This window comes from Labrus bergylta, chromosome 21, assembly GCF_963930695.1.
Source record: "Labrus bergylta chromosome 21, fLabBer1.1, whole genome shotgun sequence".
Classification (NCBI taxonomy): domain Eukaryota; kingdom Metazoa; phylum Chordata; class Actinopteri; order Labriformes; family Labridae; genus Labrus; species Labrus bergylta.
Window position 1 is genome coordinate 8,872,607 of NC_089215.1, and position 15,417 is coordinate 8,888,023.

General features: G+C 38.0%; 2 protein-coding genes across 2 annotated transcripts; both read left to right on the forward strand.

Moving 5' to 3' along the window:
- The first annotated feature begins 684 nt into the window (after nucleotides 1–684).
- Nucleotides 685–9,774, forward strand: adam9b (ADAM metallopeptidase domain 9b). The gene is made up of 22 exons (XM_065949957.1): nucleotides 685–863; nucleotides 1,184–1,290; nucleotides 1,406–1,482; nucleotides 1,585–1,663; nucleotides 1,745–1,821; nucleotides 2,661–2,853; nucleotides 2,947–3,009; nucleotides 3,378–3,449; nucleotides 3,581–3,750; nucleotides 3,876–3,966; nucleotides 4,956–5,086; nucleotides 5,556–5,727; nucleotides 6,179–6,268; nucleotides 6,357–6,552; nucleotides 6,739–6,850; nucleotides 7,456–7,636; nucleotides 7,768–7,854; nucleotides 7,952–8,057; nucleotides 8,674–8,803; nucleotides 8,933–9,032; nucleotides 9,212–9,249; nucleotides 9,342–9,774. The coding sequence occupies exons 1-22, from the start codon at nucleotides 797–799 to the stop codon at nucleotides 9,493–9,495; spliced, it is 2,493 nt and encodes an 830-aa protein (XP_065806029.1). The 5' UTR covers nucleotides 685–796; the 3' UTR covers nucleotides 9,496–9,774.
- Nucleotides 9,775–10,481: 707 nt separating this feature from the next.
- On the forward strand, nucleotides 10,482–14,572 carry ppifb (peptidylprolyl isomerase Fb). Its single transcript, XM_020645802.3, has 6 exons — nucleotides 10,482–10,726; nucleotides 10,923–10,953; nucleotides 12,034–12,122; nucleotides 12,199–12,295; nucleotides 13,431–13,506; nucleotides 14,085–14,572. The coding sequence occupies exons 1-6, from the start codon at nucleotides 10,574–10,576 to the stop codon at nucleotides 14,227–14,229; spliced, it is 591 nt and encodes a 196-aa protein (XP_020501458.2). The 5' UTR covers nucleotides 10,482–10,573; the 3' UTR covers nucleotides 14,230–14,572.
- The last annotated feature ends 845 nt before the right edge of the window (nucleotides 14,573–15,417 follow it).

Below are 15,417 nucleotides of genomic sequence, written 5' to 3' on the forward strand. Positions count from 1 at the left end.
ATTTTTTTGTTGTTGAATTGAGATTTCACAAAGACATCAAAAGTAGAAAAATAAGAAATAAATATTAACAGCTGTTCTATGAAATGACAATAAATTAACTGAAATTATAACAATGTAGGCTCAATCTAATAGTTTTGTTATAAGTCTACACTAATATAACTAAAGTAGAAGAATAATCTGGGCTACATAAATACTTTTACAGAATGCATTAGCTACAAAAAAAAAGCAGTTTCCCGCAAAGAGACCTCTGAGTAACCACACAGTTCCTGTTTCCGTGTGCCGCTGTATTTCTACCCTACACCTTGATGAAGGGGACTTCACTCATCTGCGAGTGTCACTCCGTGACGGAGGGGGAGGGTGTAGGGGTTGGTCTGAAAAAGGGTCTGAGTCTATTGTTTTGTTGTGACTGGACAAATAGATACGGGGAAGTTCCGATGCTTGAGTTTTCAAAACTATTGTCCCCTTTTTTTTTTAAAAGACGATGTATCAATTTATATTTACAGCACAGAGTGATGCTCACCCCCTGGAGATCATGCAATTAATAGGGAAGCAATAACTTTTTTTCTGTCAGTTATCCTCACTCTTATACTAACCTTTAACAATTAAACTGCCTACTTAATGATATTACAAATATTTACTGCCTTATCAGCCTTACCGGCTCACCTGTTATAAGCCACACCCAACACGAAGCACCTGACTCACAGAAGGAAGTAAAGGCACGAGCCTTACATTCATTAATAGCTTGCATACAAACTATTGGGGCTTAACCGAGTTTCTGGGTACTTCCACCAGGGATATGGAATTGAAACACAGCGTATTCGCTGTTTTCCTGCTGTGCCACGTCTCTGTGATTGACAACAAAGGTGAGGCGAAGGTGATACGGTCAACTTACCGGTTGGATAGTAAGATAAGGAACGATAGAGGTTGCTTTTTTTCTAAACGATAGGACTTTTACACATTTTTTTTACTCCATTAAGCTTCCATTTAATGGAAATATGTTCGCATCTGTTTTTTTGTTGTTGTTTAAAAGTGTTTAAATGTATCATGTGAATATCCTACAGTAGCTTTCATTGGTTGGATCATTTGTCTGTGCTTTCTGTCCTGTTAAGAAATGGCATTGGCTGAGCCCCGAAATACAAAATGTCTATCTTAACAGTTTCTGGGGTGAACACTTTTCTTCCAGACATTAACAATGAGCTCCCTTTACGACGCTCCAAATACTCCATTGTGAATCCTCAGTTGATTCGAAGATGGACAAGGAGCATCAACATAGAAACACAGTCAAGAGGAGTAAGTTACATCCCTGATTTAAAAAACTAAACAAAAAAAAACCACACATGTATTTTAAACTGCTATTTCTATTCCACAAAATAAAAAAATCTTTTGTTGGTTATAACCATTTCAGAATGATGAAGATGAGAACATTTCATATTCACTTAACATTAACAGCAGGAAGCACCTCCTTCATCTGCAAAAGAACAGGTATACACAGGGTGTGAAGACTTGGCTAATGTTCCTCAGATAACGCCCTTGTTTATTTTTCAGATGAGATCATTTATGTAATTTTTTTTGTTTTGTTTTCAGAGAATTTTTACATCCGAACTTTGTTCAGTTTTCAAGTGATGCCACTGGGAACTACGAGCCATCTTATCCGAAGCAATCTGTAAGTAAACATAAGGTCATTGTGGATCAGGAGGCTGGTTTGAGCGCCTATTCTCAAACATATTCTGCTCTTCTTTCTCAGGTGCATTGCTATTACCACGGCCAGGTGGAGGGATATGAGGATTCAGTGGTAGCACTCAGCACATGCTCTGGCCTTAGGTTTGAAATTCTCTTCTGCTGTTCCCAGTTCTGATCAATTTTATGCGTGAAGCACTTTGTAACTGAGAGTTTTGAAAGTGTATAATAATGTTTTACTTCTTCATTTGAGTGTTAAATGGATCTAGGGCATGACACTGAATCAGTGTTAACATGAATTAACTTTACATGGATCACTGACTTGTGTCGTTTACAGGATTTAAAAAAAAAAATGATGAATGAATTGGACTTACTTGCGTTCATCTTGTCTGGAGCAGCCGTGATTAATCAATCAAAGAAAATAAATCACCAGCTAATTAAATAATTTATTCATCATTTCAGTAATTTTCAAGCAGAGATATTGAACTTTCACTGGCTCCATCTTTCTAAATGTAAATGCAATTGAAGGGTCTTTAAACTGTGGATGGTTATTTTAACTATGGAAGAAAACCATAACACATAAGTCTTGGGCTCTTTGAAATTGTGAAATTAATTTTTCTACAATGTTTTGACTAAATGTTGACATGATGAGTCTTGGAAATGATTTTTAAGTCAAGAAAAAAATTGTTAGCTGTATACCGAATGTTCTTTGAGAGTTTTTTTGATATTCCCAGAAGATTATTACAAAAGCTCAAGTAGAGGCAGACATTGAATTGTTTGATATTTCATGGTTACATGGTATTTTTTCACTTATTTCAGGCGGTTGTTTTTTTTTTTTTTTTGTCTGAAGAAAGTTACCAGTCAGACCTTTTTCTAAATGTATCTGTGCTCCTCTGTCTCATAAAATCTGTGTCACTCCTAGCTTTGGCAGAGACCGAAACACTCCTTTTGACTGTATTTATTTTTGTCCTACTTCCCTCTAGGGGTGTGATTGTAATCGGAAATGAAACGTACGGACTTGAACCCGTGGAACAGTCTGAAACAAACGACCACCTTCTCTACCTTCTGAATGACGATCAGACTGGGCCCATCAGCTGTGGGGTCGTCAGTGAGGATGCATCAACTCAAAGCCATGAACCGTTTGAGCCGGGCCAATCACTGACCAAGCTGCTGAGGGTAGGATGCTGGATTTGTTAATTGGAAAGTATATTTGAAAAATGAGCGGAAGAGGCTAAGAGTGAAATTAATCCTTTTTTTTTCTTTCAACAGAGGAAGCGCAATTTGCCACTAACCAGTTATGTGGAGTTGGTGGTGGTTGTGGATAATCTCAGGGTGAGTGTGTATATCTTTAAATTTAAATGTATTTTATTTGTTTATTTTGAAAGGGACAGTGTACAGCCAATTAGCTGAACCAGAGTTGGCTATAAGCTAATTCACATCTGTAGTCCCTGGATTAATGAACCTGAACGTTATAGGGTTACTACATTTGCTGCAACAGTTAAACCTTTCAGAGACTCTTTGAGCGAGTAGATAAGCAGGTTAACCATGCTTGTGGAAGTCAGGAATGTGCTTGTTTACTTTAACACCTTAATGCATTTGCTGTGGAATATAATGCTAGAGTTATTAAGCTTACATAGTGTATATAGTTAGTTTTATATGTTAGGAATGGAGATTTATTTTTGTGTTAATTGTATTTCCAGTACAAACTTAAGAACGGAAACGAGACGGCCATACGAGAGGAAATGGTGGAAGTAGCTAATCTCCTGGACGGGGTGAGAACTTCAGTGTTTTTTAAAGAAAATATAAATAATTCTCAGACTTTATTTTCATGTTTTTTTATTTCTTGTGCCAGCTCTGTGTTCTAATTCAAAATGTAATGCTTTTATTTTCTGTTTTGTTTCAGTATTATAAGCAGCTGAATATCCGTGTGGTGCTGATGGGCCTGGAGATCTTTAAGGACGGGAATCCCTTCAGTGTGGACGGTTCTGCAGGAGAGGTGTTAGGGAATTTTGTTAAGTGGAGGAAGGAGTCTCTGTTACCAAAGATCAGGCATGATGTTGGTCAACTCGTTGTGTGAGTATGCTGTGTCATCTTTGTTTATTTTAAAGACGACATCAGATGAAATAGTTTGATACAAGCTGCGTAGTCTAAAAATTTTCAGAAGTGTGAAGTTATGTCCTGGTTGACTTTTTTCTCAGTGGTCGGAGCGGCCCCTATATGGGCAGTATATTAGGAATGGCCTTTCTTGGGACCGTCTGCTCTGCAGCGAACTCTGGAGGAATTAACGTGGTGAGTTCAGCATCCGTTTAACTTCTAACACCAGCTGACAGCTCGGTGCTGTGGCAGCATGAGCTTGTATGCAGAAACTGAAACCATCTGAATTATTTATGGGAAGTTCTGTAAATGCAGCTTATTCACGTAGGCTCTGACTGACACTCATGTTAAACAGGTTCAACTGGAACACAGAATTTGGAAGAGCCATGACAAAGCAACTTTCTTTGGGTTGATGGAGTCCTTAAATTCCTTTTAAGGAACACTAGGTACAGAAACAGCAGTCTTTAAAGTGTATGTAAATCTGAGAATTCATGTTAGAAAACTGTGTGTAGTTTTTTACAGCATTGAAAATGGTCTGAAATCCAATCAAATGCTATATCTGTCCATGTGCTGTCCCACATTACCATGAATTAGTTTCTTTATGACTCTTATCCAATACTTTTAAACGATACAAAGATCCTTTCAGGCCGGATCTCTTCCTTGAATATGCTGATTTTCAAGTAAGGCATACAATGAATCAAGAGACATGCTCTCTTTCGATCACTGATTTAGGCAAGGCAAGTTTATTTCGATAGCACATGTCAGCAACGAGACAATTTGAAGTGCTTCACACAAGAGATCCAAAAGTATCACGAGAAATGGCAGAAAAAGACAATAAAAGAGGACAGTTCAAAATCATTCTGACAAAACCCTCAACAGTCAAAGAGAAGACAAAGTCAAAAGAGATTACAAAGAAGCTGAACTATAAGAGTTATAAAATAAATAAGAGTAAAAGTTACAGTGCAGAGTTAAAATACATGTATTAAAATCGTTGAATGAAAGGCAGAGTCTTCAACCCAGACCTGCAGTTTTCTGGGAGTGTGCTCCGGATATATGGAGAATAAAATATGAACTGTTAAAGTTTGTTTGACTTGCACATTTTAATCTTTCGTTCAGTATCATATATTTAGGAATACAAAGTAAAGAGAATTGTATCAATGATTGTACTTTGTGTCTGTTCACAGTTCAGTGACGACAAAGTGCCCTTATTCTCCACTGTGATGGCCCACGAGATGGGACATAACCTGGGCATGAATCACGACAATGAACGCTGCGAATGCGAGGGAAACCCCTGTATCATGGCTGCTACGCTAAGGTAATCATATACAATATGTGCCTTGACAAGGAAGCAATGACAGTATTTAAAATCCAACACTACTTTTACTCCTCTAATGGAACAGCACTGAACTTCTCCATGTTCATAATTATGATTATTATGATGATGTATTGTGTATTCTTTTTGTCTTGTTTGACCTTTTTTTACTCTGTATAGCACAACCTTGCTTATTTTAAATGTGCTTTATAAATGCAGCCGTCTTAACTTGAAAAGATTTGGTTCAAAGCCCATTCGGTACAGAACGATGACATTTTTTGACCAGTTTGTTGTGTTAACTCCTTTATATGATGACATTTTTTGTTGGGTCTTTTCTGGCTTCCTAAAACTGCTAATTATTGTTCATATTGTTTCATGAGCGATCCTCTACACTACAGTAATGATTGTTCAGAGATGCGATGTCCTTCTAAGTCCTTTTTTTTACATCAATGGTTTGTTCTGTTTCCTGTAGTGGATCCACAAAGTTCAGCACTTGCAGTGGGCAGGACTTTGAGACACTGTTCATTCAAGGAAGAGGAGAGTGTCTGAAAAACCAGCCCAACCCATCAGATGTGGTCGGTAATATTGAATGTGGCAATGGTCGACTGGACAAAGGAGAGCAATGTGACTGTGGCAAACCAGAGGTAGAGTACAACACACACAGACCTACGCACAAAAGCATTAAGCACATCACATTTTTATCTGTTGGAGTTTCATGACTTTACTGTAATATAAACGTTTTAAAACTATATCTGAATACATTTTTGGGACATTTTTATGCTGACTTTTAAGGGCTTGCAAACAGTTACATTAGATTAAATTCAAATATTTACCCAGACAGCAACATTGAAGGGGTTGGGTCATGGAGAGCGTCTTTTTAATTTACTTTTACGTTAACATTTTTCAGTCCATGAAGCTGGGAAGTTGTGATAAAAGACAAACTAGTATTTGAATATGGAGACTTTATGGTTCCACACAAAATACCCAAATCTGTACAGTCGCATGAACAGACATGTTAAAACGGCAATAACTTCTTGTACTTTCGTTTTTTGGGGATGGTTTTAAAAAAAATAGTTCTGTCTCCATTTAATGAAGGAATGCGATAACGACTGCTGCAATGCGGCCACCTGCAAGTTTACATCCGGGTCGACCTGCGCTCAGGGGCTTTGCTGCAACAACTGTCAGGTCAGCATTATGTTGGACTTCACTTAAGGAAACTTTTTGACACTAGTAAATGAAATGAATAACGTAATGTGATTTGTTCATGTTTTAGGTCAGAGTATCTGGATATAAGTGCAGAGCGTCGGTCAACACTTGTGACCTCCCTGAATTCTGTGACGGCCGCACAGGGTTCTGTCCCGATGACTATTATGTCATGGACGGCCTGCCGTGTCTCAACAACAATGCTTACTGCTATGAAGGCCGATGCCAGACGTATGATTTCCAGTGCAAACATCTCTTTGCACAAGGTACATTCAATAATGCCAGTGCTGTGCACTTCTCATCATCACCCTAACTATTGATTATCCAACCAATAATACATCATTGTAAATTTCCCCACTGTGGGATAAATAAATCTTATCTTATCAGCCTGTATGTATAAACCTCTATTGGCTTTAATGTGTCATCTTAGATATTTGTTCTGTACTCCGCAGATCCAGCTACAAAGGCTGACGATTTGTGCTTCAGCCATGCAAATATTGTGGGGGACAAATATGGAAACTGTGGACTCGATAGCAACCAAAAGTATAAAAAATGTAGTCTCGTGTGAGTACTTTATTTTGTAATTATTGCATGAATTTAAAAATCCATGTAAAGTTTCCTTGGGCCCCTTTTTTTAAAGGAGAAAATCAATCTATTATTATTAACAATGAATATAAGTAAAACGTGTGTAATTGTCTAGATACTTTGATAAGGTGAGTAAGTTTGTGTCGTCACTGTTGTAGAAAGCCATCCAATAAGATAAACTCAGGAGGATCATCTTTGTTGATAGAGGTGCATTATACACGTCCAGCCAAACCCAGTTTTCTCTCATTGGGCAAATATTTGTTGATGGTTTGCCAGTTGTCCATGATTTAAAAAAGTGTTTTTACAAAGCTCTGGCTCTCAAAATGTATTTTTTCAAAAGTTCCTTCTTTACAAGCTAGCTTACTAGTACACTTTGATAGAAGATGTTTCGTTGGCAAAATGGTCCATGATTTGAGGTCATAGCTTCTGAGTGTATGTTGGATTTGATTTTCAAATATAAACAGTCCCTTTCTAATGAATTGCAAACCCCACCATTCGAAGTATTGATGAGCTCTTACAATCCAACATTAAACTTGTTGACAACTGTTGAAAGTGACTGTTTTCTCCTCTGTCCTGCACTGCAGAAATGCCAAGTGTGGAAAGTTGCAGTGCACCAACGTGGACCTTAACAGTCACCCTGTTGGTGCCCAAGTCAGTTCCGTGATCGTTGACGGGAAAAAATGTGTTAACGCTGACTTCAACCTGGGCCCAGATGTGCTGGATCCTGCCTATGTTAACCCGGGAAGCCCTTGTGAGAAAGGAAAGGTGAGCAAAAATAATTTTTGACCAAAAGTACACACAAAAGAAGGAATTTAACAAAATAATGTGATCAAATTTGTTCCAGGAAATAGAAAAAAAGAGAAAGAAATCAATGAATAATAAGTCCTCTCTCTTAGACCTGCCTGGACTTTGAGTGTGTGAACGCCTCCGCTCTGCTGCCCAACTTGAACTGTGAAGCCCGGACCACTTGCAGCAACAAAGGGGTAAGGTGGCATTTTCTTCATTGTGGCACATTTTTCCATCTGTTAACACACGCAATGTTAAAAAAAGCTGACTTTTCTGTTTCTGTGTTTCCTTCAGGTCTGTAATGACAGAGGGAACTGCCACTGTAATGACGGGTGGGCACCCCCTCGCTGTAACAAGTTCGGGCGTGGTGGAAGCTTAGACAGCGGTCCTGCTCAGATTGGTGAGTTTGAATTGATTTGATCCATTTACTTTTATAAATAAAGCACACAGAAAACCAAAGGGACTCTATTGTAGACGTTGTACTTGAGGCAAATCGCATAAACTTTTTTTTAAAAAAGCACTATAATGAAATCAACAATGTTTCTTCGATGCATGAATAGATATGAGGTAATGTAATACATGTTTCCATTGCCTATAGAGGGCTTGTTTTAGGGTTTCATTTCTCTCATGTATTAAATATTCAGTCCTCTGCTGGTATTACTGTGGTGGCAGCGCACACTTATTGTTTTCTATTTTCTGTCTTCATTATGTGTTTTTGTCTTGTAAAAGTGTTGAACTTGTATTGTTGATTTATCTATATCCCTACAGTGTGTCTACTGGTTGAGAAATCTTAAAAATCCTTAGTTAATTGTATTCCCATGTTGTTATACTTATGTAAACTGTACAGTACTCACTCTTTCTCCTCTCCAGTTATATATAATTACGCATGATGTTTGTCATGATGGAAAGAACAAGTTGATTGTTGGGTGTGACAGCTGTGCATTTTTAATGATTCTGTGCTGCTACTTTGTCACACATGGCCTCTTTTTTTTCTTTTCTTTTTTTTCCTTCCACAGACCACTCCCTCAGGAACGGCCTTTTGATCTTCTTCCTGCTGGTGGTTCCTGTTCTGGTCCTCCTCATTCTGCTGTTGCTCTACATCTTCAAGAGGGAATCCCTGGACCCATGCATAAACAGATGTCATAAGTAAACATCAACTCCCCCCCCCCCCAAAAAAAAAAAAATTATATCCATAGATATTTAAAGGACAGCAGTTGTGATGATTGATTATTATTTGGATTACGATTTCTTTATTTTAATGTTTTCCTTTCACAGGTCAAGTAATCCTAACAAAGGAAATTCAAATTCACAATCAACCCAAGATGTACCAAGAGCTGCCCCAGCCCAGCCTTCAGTACAGTATGCTTCTGATGGGGTAAATATTGTCTTGCTTAATAATAATCACTGCAGGGGAGGAAGACCAGTGTTGATTTTGCAGTAGAAAAAGTAGTTTTTAATATTACAACATTGAAGTCAATTAAATGGAAAACCAGAAAAAGTGGTACACACTGTTTTCAGTAAAAACTTACTTTCTTTTTTTTCTTCCAATTCCAGGCTGGATATCCTTCATCTACCCCACTTCCAGCTTCTGGGTATGAACCTAATTTAACCTTCTTTTTATCCATATTGTCCTTATCCGTAAGCATGCCTGTATAACTGGTTTAAGTTAATTCCTGTCTGTTAGTTTAAGGTATGGAGAACTGGATTATTGGAACGCAGACCAGGCCCCTGTCACTGCACAACCTGCACAACCTGCACAACCTGCACAACCTGCACAACCACATAGGCAGGGGCCCGGAGTTCCGAAACCAATCCCTGCTAGGAAGCCACCAATCTAATTCTGCTTTTAAGATCGATATTTTCAACTGTAAATGTATACAGTATGCTGCTCAACACTGTATGAAAATGTAATTTTAAAACACTGTGACAAGTGGACTCACTGTTACCGGTTGCCGTGGCAGCTTTCTAATATCGACTGTTACATGGTGGTGGATAAGGCTGGTGAATGTGCAACATTTTAAAAAAAGAAATTACCAAATCTTTGTTAATGTGGGATTTTTAAAAAGTGTGTAAAATATTTCTGATCTTGTTGATTGTAATAAATAATTTATCACATATTAGGTTTCAGGCTTTTTTAATTTACTGTATTTCAACTTCAGTTAGTCTTCCATACCAGTGTAGTCACAAATTTGGCGAACATCGATGTCAGAAATCAGAGGCATCTCCAGGAATTCTGGGCCTGGTGATAGGATTTTCACTGTGAGCTCCACTACCAAAGCCCAAGCCAACCTAACATCATGTATATAACCACCTCCATTTTGCTTAAGAGCAATTCATGACGTTCAACAAATTGGCATATCAATCAATCAATCTTCAGAACAGGTTGGAATAGAACCATCGGGCAAGTTTAGTCTTTGGTACACAGGGCAGGATCTTTAATCCTTTGAGCCAATGGGATGCCCTTCTCCAACAGGATCGCTTTGAGCTTTGAAACATTGATTGATAGATGGATAGATTAATACAGAAGAAAGTATGACACCAACATGGTGCTACCACTTTGTATGAAAACAGTGAGCTTAATATTTTGGATTGTTACAATTCAATTTTTTTTTTTTTTTTGCAGTTATATATCTCCATATATTTTCTAAGCTGGTTGTCATTCATTGTTTTCCTTGTTTATAACTGAGATATTGACCTTTTTTGAGTATGAGTAAATCAGGCTTTATTAGGCGCTCAAATTGGTCGAAATAACGTTTAATCTCGCGAGAGCCTGATGTGTATAGCACACTACCGGTTACGTAAGAAGAACTTCCTGTTCTCCCCGGCGTGACTTTTTTTTTTCCACCACTGTGTTCCGCGGTGCTCTCTCCCCCTCCTGCCTCTGGGTGATTCATTGAGCTTTCCTTCGTTTTCAAAATGTTGATTTTCTCAAACAGGATAAAATTATGCTCTCTGGCTTTCACGGCCGTGCGCATGTGCAGCAGCGGTCCCGCGGCTGCAAACAAGAACCCCGTGGTTTACTTTGACATTGCTGCAGAGAACAAGACCATCGGCAGAGTAACCTTTGAGGTAAAATGTGATTAATAACCTTTGTGGCTTTTATTTTCTCTTTACCATTGTGTCCCTTTTGAGTGTGTGGGTAAAATGCAAACTCTTTTCCACCCGAGCTGTGTTGTTTAAGTGCCCTTGGCCAAGTCACAGTCTCCATAAGGACAACCTGTTATCTCATGTTTGACCCCTGAGGTGTTTCATTTCTCTTCTGCAGCTCAACGCCGAAGTTGTGCCAAAAACTGCAGGTAAGCACTGACCATATCATATCATCTTTAAAGTAGCCTGTTTAAATTTAAAATGAGCACAGGAGCTGAATGCAACCATGTTCTTGAGGTGTTTGTACATTATATCATCATTTTAACCATGCCTGTCCACTACAGCTAAAGCGTGTCTGTCCAGAACAAAATGGTTCATAAAGATTAAAAAAAAAAAAAAAATGTCTCTTTACTTCTAACTCTTATAGTAGCGTGAAGAACTTTCTAGGAATTTGGAAGTATTGTTTGTGTGACAATCTGATGAAAGAAAAGACACATGGCTTCACAAAGTGGACTTCACAGTGTAACAAGGATTTCGACGGACAGAAATGCTGAAAACATGAAAATGATAAATGTACTAGTCAAACATTTCAATGATAAAGTTAAATAATCATAATACACACTTGTACAGTTATATAATGATAAGTAATGACATAATATTTGCAGCAAAACACTGACAGGGACCATTTGGTCAACATGAAGTTATTTGATGTCATAAGCTGTGAGAGAATAATGCTGACAATTGATAAACTTAAGTTTTTAAATGCGGTACTTAAAGCAGGATTTAAGTCATTTTAAAATGATGTGATTTGACTTTAAGTAAAGAAAAGGATCAGACCACGTTTTCCTTTTCTTTAAGTCATCATATCAAGATCAACCAGTTGAAGCCAGAACCTAAGCGTATGAGGCGTCAGCGATTTTAAATCCGAGATTAAGTGGCTGCTCAATACAAGAGTGTGACTTGAGCAACAGATCCTTCTCCTGTGGCACACTGAAATGACAAATACTCTTAATGTGCTGGCCTAAAATGTTCATTAAGTTGTTTTAGTTTTCATGCAGTTCTGCTGAATGATGGTTTTATTATCTTATTTTCAAGTTCTGATTTAATCATCTTTGTTCTCAGCAACAGTCAGTACTTTATAGTCTTCAAAGGTGGATGTGACAGACAAATAACAGCAGGCAAAACATACTTCTTTACTTTTTTCTTTCTTGTATGTCCTGGATTTCCTGCATGGTGTTTTTGTAAGCAAATGACCAGAGTGAGAATGTGTTGATAAATCTTTGCTGTAGAGAACTTCAGAGCGCTGTGCACGGGCGAACATGGCTTTGGTTACAAGGGATCAACTTTCCACCGGGTGATCCCCAAGTTCATGTGCCAGGTGAGCTTTTCTACTTTTCTATTGTGTCCTTTTGTTGCTCTTGCAGTACTTACAGTGGTGTGTGTGTGTTTTTCAGGGTGGAGATTTCACAAATCACAATGGAACTGGAGGGAAGTCGATCTATGGATGGAAATTTCCAGATGAGAACTTCAAGCTGAAGCACACTGGACCCGGTAATCATCCCGTTCTGTTCGCACAGTGATGCTAATGAAGGAGGAATTCTTTTGTCTCTAGTTTTTCATTGATTCTGAGAATGAACAGCTTCTGAGGATAGGTCTTCACTAAATCTCAAATCAGTCTCTTATTATAGCTCAGTGCAGATTATAATGAAATGTACCATGTGGGATATATTTCATTTCATTTTTATTTATTTAATTACGACAGTGCACATTAATCAACATGTCAACAAAATAGTATCCATGTAAATATGCCGGATAGCACAAAAGCTCATTTTCATCCGTAGTCCTGAGGCAGGTACTAACAAAAAAACCTAAAACAATTGTACAATTACATGACAGTTTGAACAGAACGACACACACAAAAAGCTCACAGACAATATTACAAACAAATGAGACGCAGTCACAAACAAATTGGCCGCTGTCGTTGCATAATAACTAGCAGGCCCTCGTGTAATACACACAAAAAGAAGTGCACAGGACATTGTGAAAGTACTCAGGCCAGTGTAACCTCACGTGCAGATGAGCTTCCTGCTGTGTTTTCAGCGAGTCTTTTTTTTAACAGTTTGAAACCCAGCTGGTTACAGATTTAACTCATTTCTGCACTTTACTTCAAATGTTGACAAAAGTATGCAAAAGTGTTAGCTGCTGAGGAGTATGATACCTAAAACATATATTTTATACCTTTACAAGAGGGGAACTCAAAATACAATGTACATGTAGACATAGTCTGTAACTGCTATTCACTTCTTACACGTTTTCAAATGTATTTTTTTACCACCACCAGGGGGCAGCATTGTGTTGTTTCAAATGAACAAACTGGACGTTTTAGTTGATTTATCCTTAAATGTGCTTTTAATAAGAGACTCACTTGTGTTATTGATTATGCTGAGTTAATTATGTGTTTACAATAAAATATAACGTCAACATTGGCTGTTTGAAAAACATGACCGTGTTATGCATCTGTATCCATAGAAACAGGGTCTCTTAAAGAATAGCAGCTCATCGGAACCCAGCTGCAATTCATTTCATTATTTAAACCTTTGCTTTTCCTCCTGTTAAATGTCAATATGACTTCTGTAATACACTAAGTTTTACACTGCTTGATAATGATTTTGTTGCTCCATCGTAGGTATTTTGTCTATGGCCAACGCTGGTCCTAACACTAATGGATCCCAGTTCTTCATCTGCACCGATAAAACAGAGTGGTACGTGCTAACCTTTGTTTTTTAAGTCTTCCTGGTGGGCCCTGCAAACACTTGACGATTTAAATACATTGTGTAAAATAGGGAGCTTGTCTTTTTTCTTTTCAGTTCTGTAAGTCAAGGTTGAGTTTTATTTATTACTTTTTGTGTATTCAAATCATTACTAACAAACCCAAGATCCAGACATGAAGTACTTCAAATTGCAACGAGACATAATGATCTAGATGTTGGTAAATGATTTCAGTAGGGAGGAGCCTCCTTACTCACCACAGCTATGAAAAAAGTAACACTCTTTTATATCTGTAATGTGTTCAATAGATTTCATAAACTTGAATAGTTCTGGATTGCTATCCAACTAAAAAATACTGCTACCTGTGGAGGGCTTTGGTTTTTATAGCATCTTAAGAATTTGGTTTATGTGTCCTTTTTTATTAAAAAGTCATTTCGGATGTTTTTTTAAAGACATAAGAAAGAAGGTGATGCTTTTGATGATAGCCTGAAATAGCAGACTCTCTGCAGAGATTATGGATTGTTTCGCTGTCTGGGGGCAGAGATAATACACCTCCTCTCTCTCCATTTAGGCTGGATGACCGACATGTTGTCTTTGGCAGCGTGAAGGAGGGAATGGACGTGATCAAGAAAGTGGAGTCTTTCGGTTCCCAGTCTGGGCGCACCTCCAAGAGGATCACTATCGCAGACTGTGGAGAGCTCAAGGAGGCTCCATGAGAGCATAGGACACGGTCGTAGTCTCATCTCCTGCTGCTGGGATTTAAATGGGAGCGTCCGAGTGAAAGAGGCTCTTTCTTCAGTCATGGTGCAGAGTGCTGCCTCTCCTTACTGACGGTCGCTTTTATCAGACTCCCAATCAGTTTTTCTTTAGGTACAAACATTCTGTGTTTCTTCAGGTAACAATTAACGCACCAAACTGAGTCAGGCCATAAAATGTGAACTAGTATAGTAGAATACAAAATCGCGGGTTGTATTGTTTTTAAGAGCCATAATTCATTAACATACACTGGTGTGGGAAAGAGGCATTTATTTGAAATAAATAAATATTTTTTTTGCTAAACATTTCTTGTTCTTGCTTTTTTTTTCCTTCATGAACTTAAAGTTCTTGTTAATTTATAAATATTTCAGTCTATCACTGATGTGGAAATCAATCATGAACTGACATACAGTATCATCAGAGTTTATCTGAAAACTTGTTAGCATTCATCTGTTTTGCACAACCAGTGTGTGTAGAGCAGGAATTTATACATTTGTGCTATTTAGCTCCATTTGTAGCTTGTTTCCATATCCCATAAACCGTATATAAGTCAATCTCTTGATTTCTAAAGTGACCTGAAATGGGGAATTAATTTAACCTGCATTCTTCAGAATGGCCAGCAGGGGGCAGCAACACTTAACGCAAAAAGGATGTTATGATTCTATTGAACCAGATGTGAAAACAGTCACTTCTTACTTGATTTAGACCTTGATTAACATTTTATTTTATTTCATTATGGTCTCCTTAAGAGTACAATCAAATCGACGAGCTACCTTACCACCAGGAAAGAGTTGTAGAAATTCTTACCAATCATGTTGTCTTAACATGACTGACATCATTTCTTTAGGCTTAAAAAAAAAACCGATATGGAGACAGCTAAAATACCAAATTCGAGATGTAAAAACAAGTCCATAAACCAAAGAGTGACAACACATGGCTTCATCCACTTCTCTTAGAAAGTCTGTGGCCACTACAAACATTCAAGACTAAAAAATGTTGTATGACCACCATGAGAGTGACTCATTCAGAATCTTAATGGTCCCACAAGGGGAGATTTGTTTTGCAGCAGGAGCACACAGAAGACAGCACATACAAGGACAACATCAACAATAGAATCCAAATAGTAAGAAGACAACAGAACAAGAAAA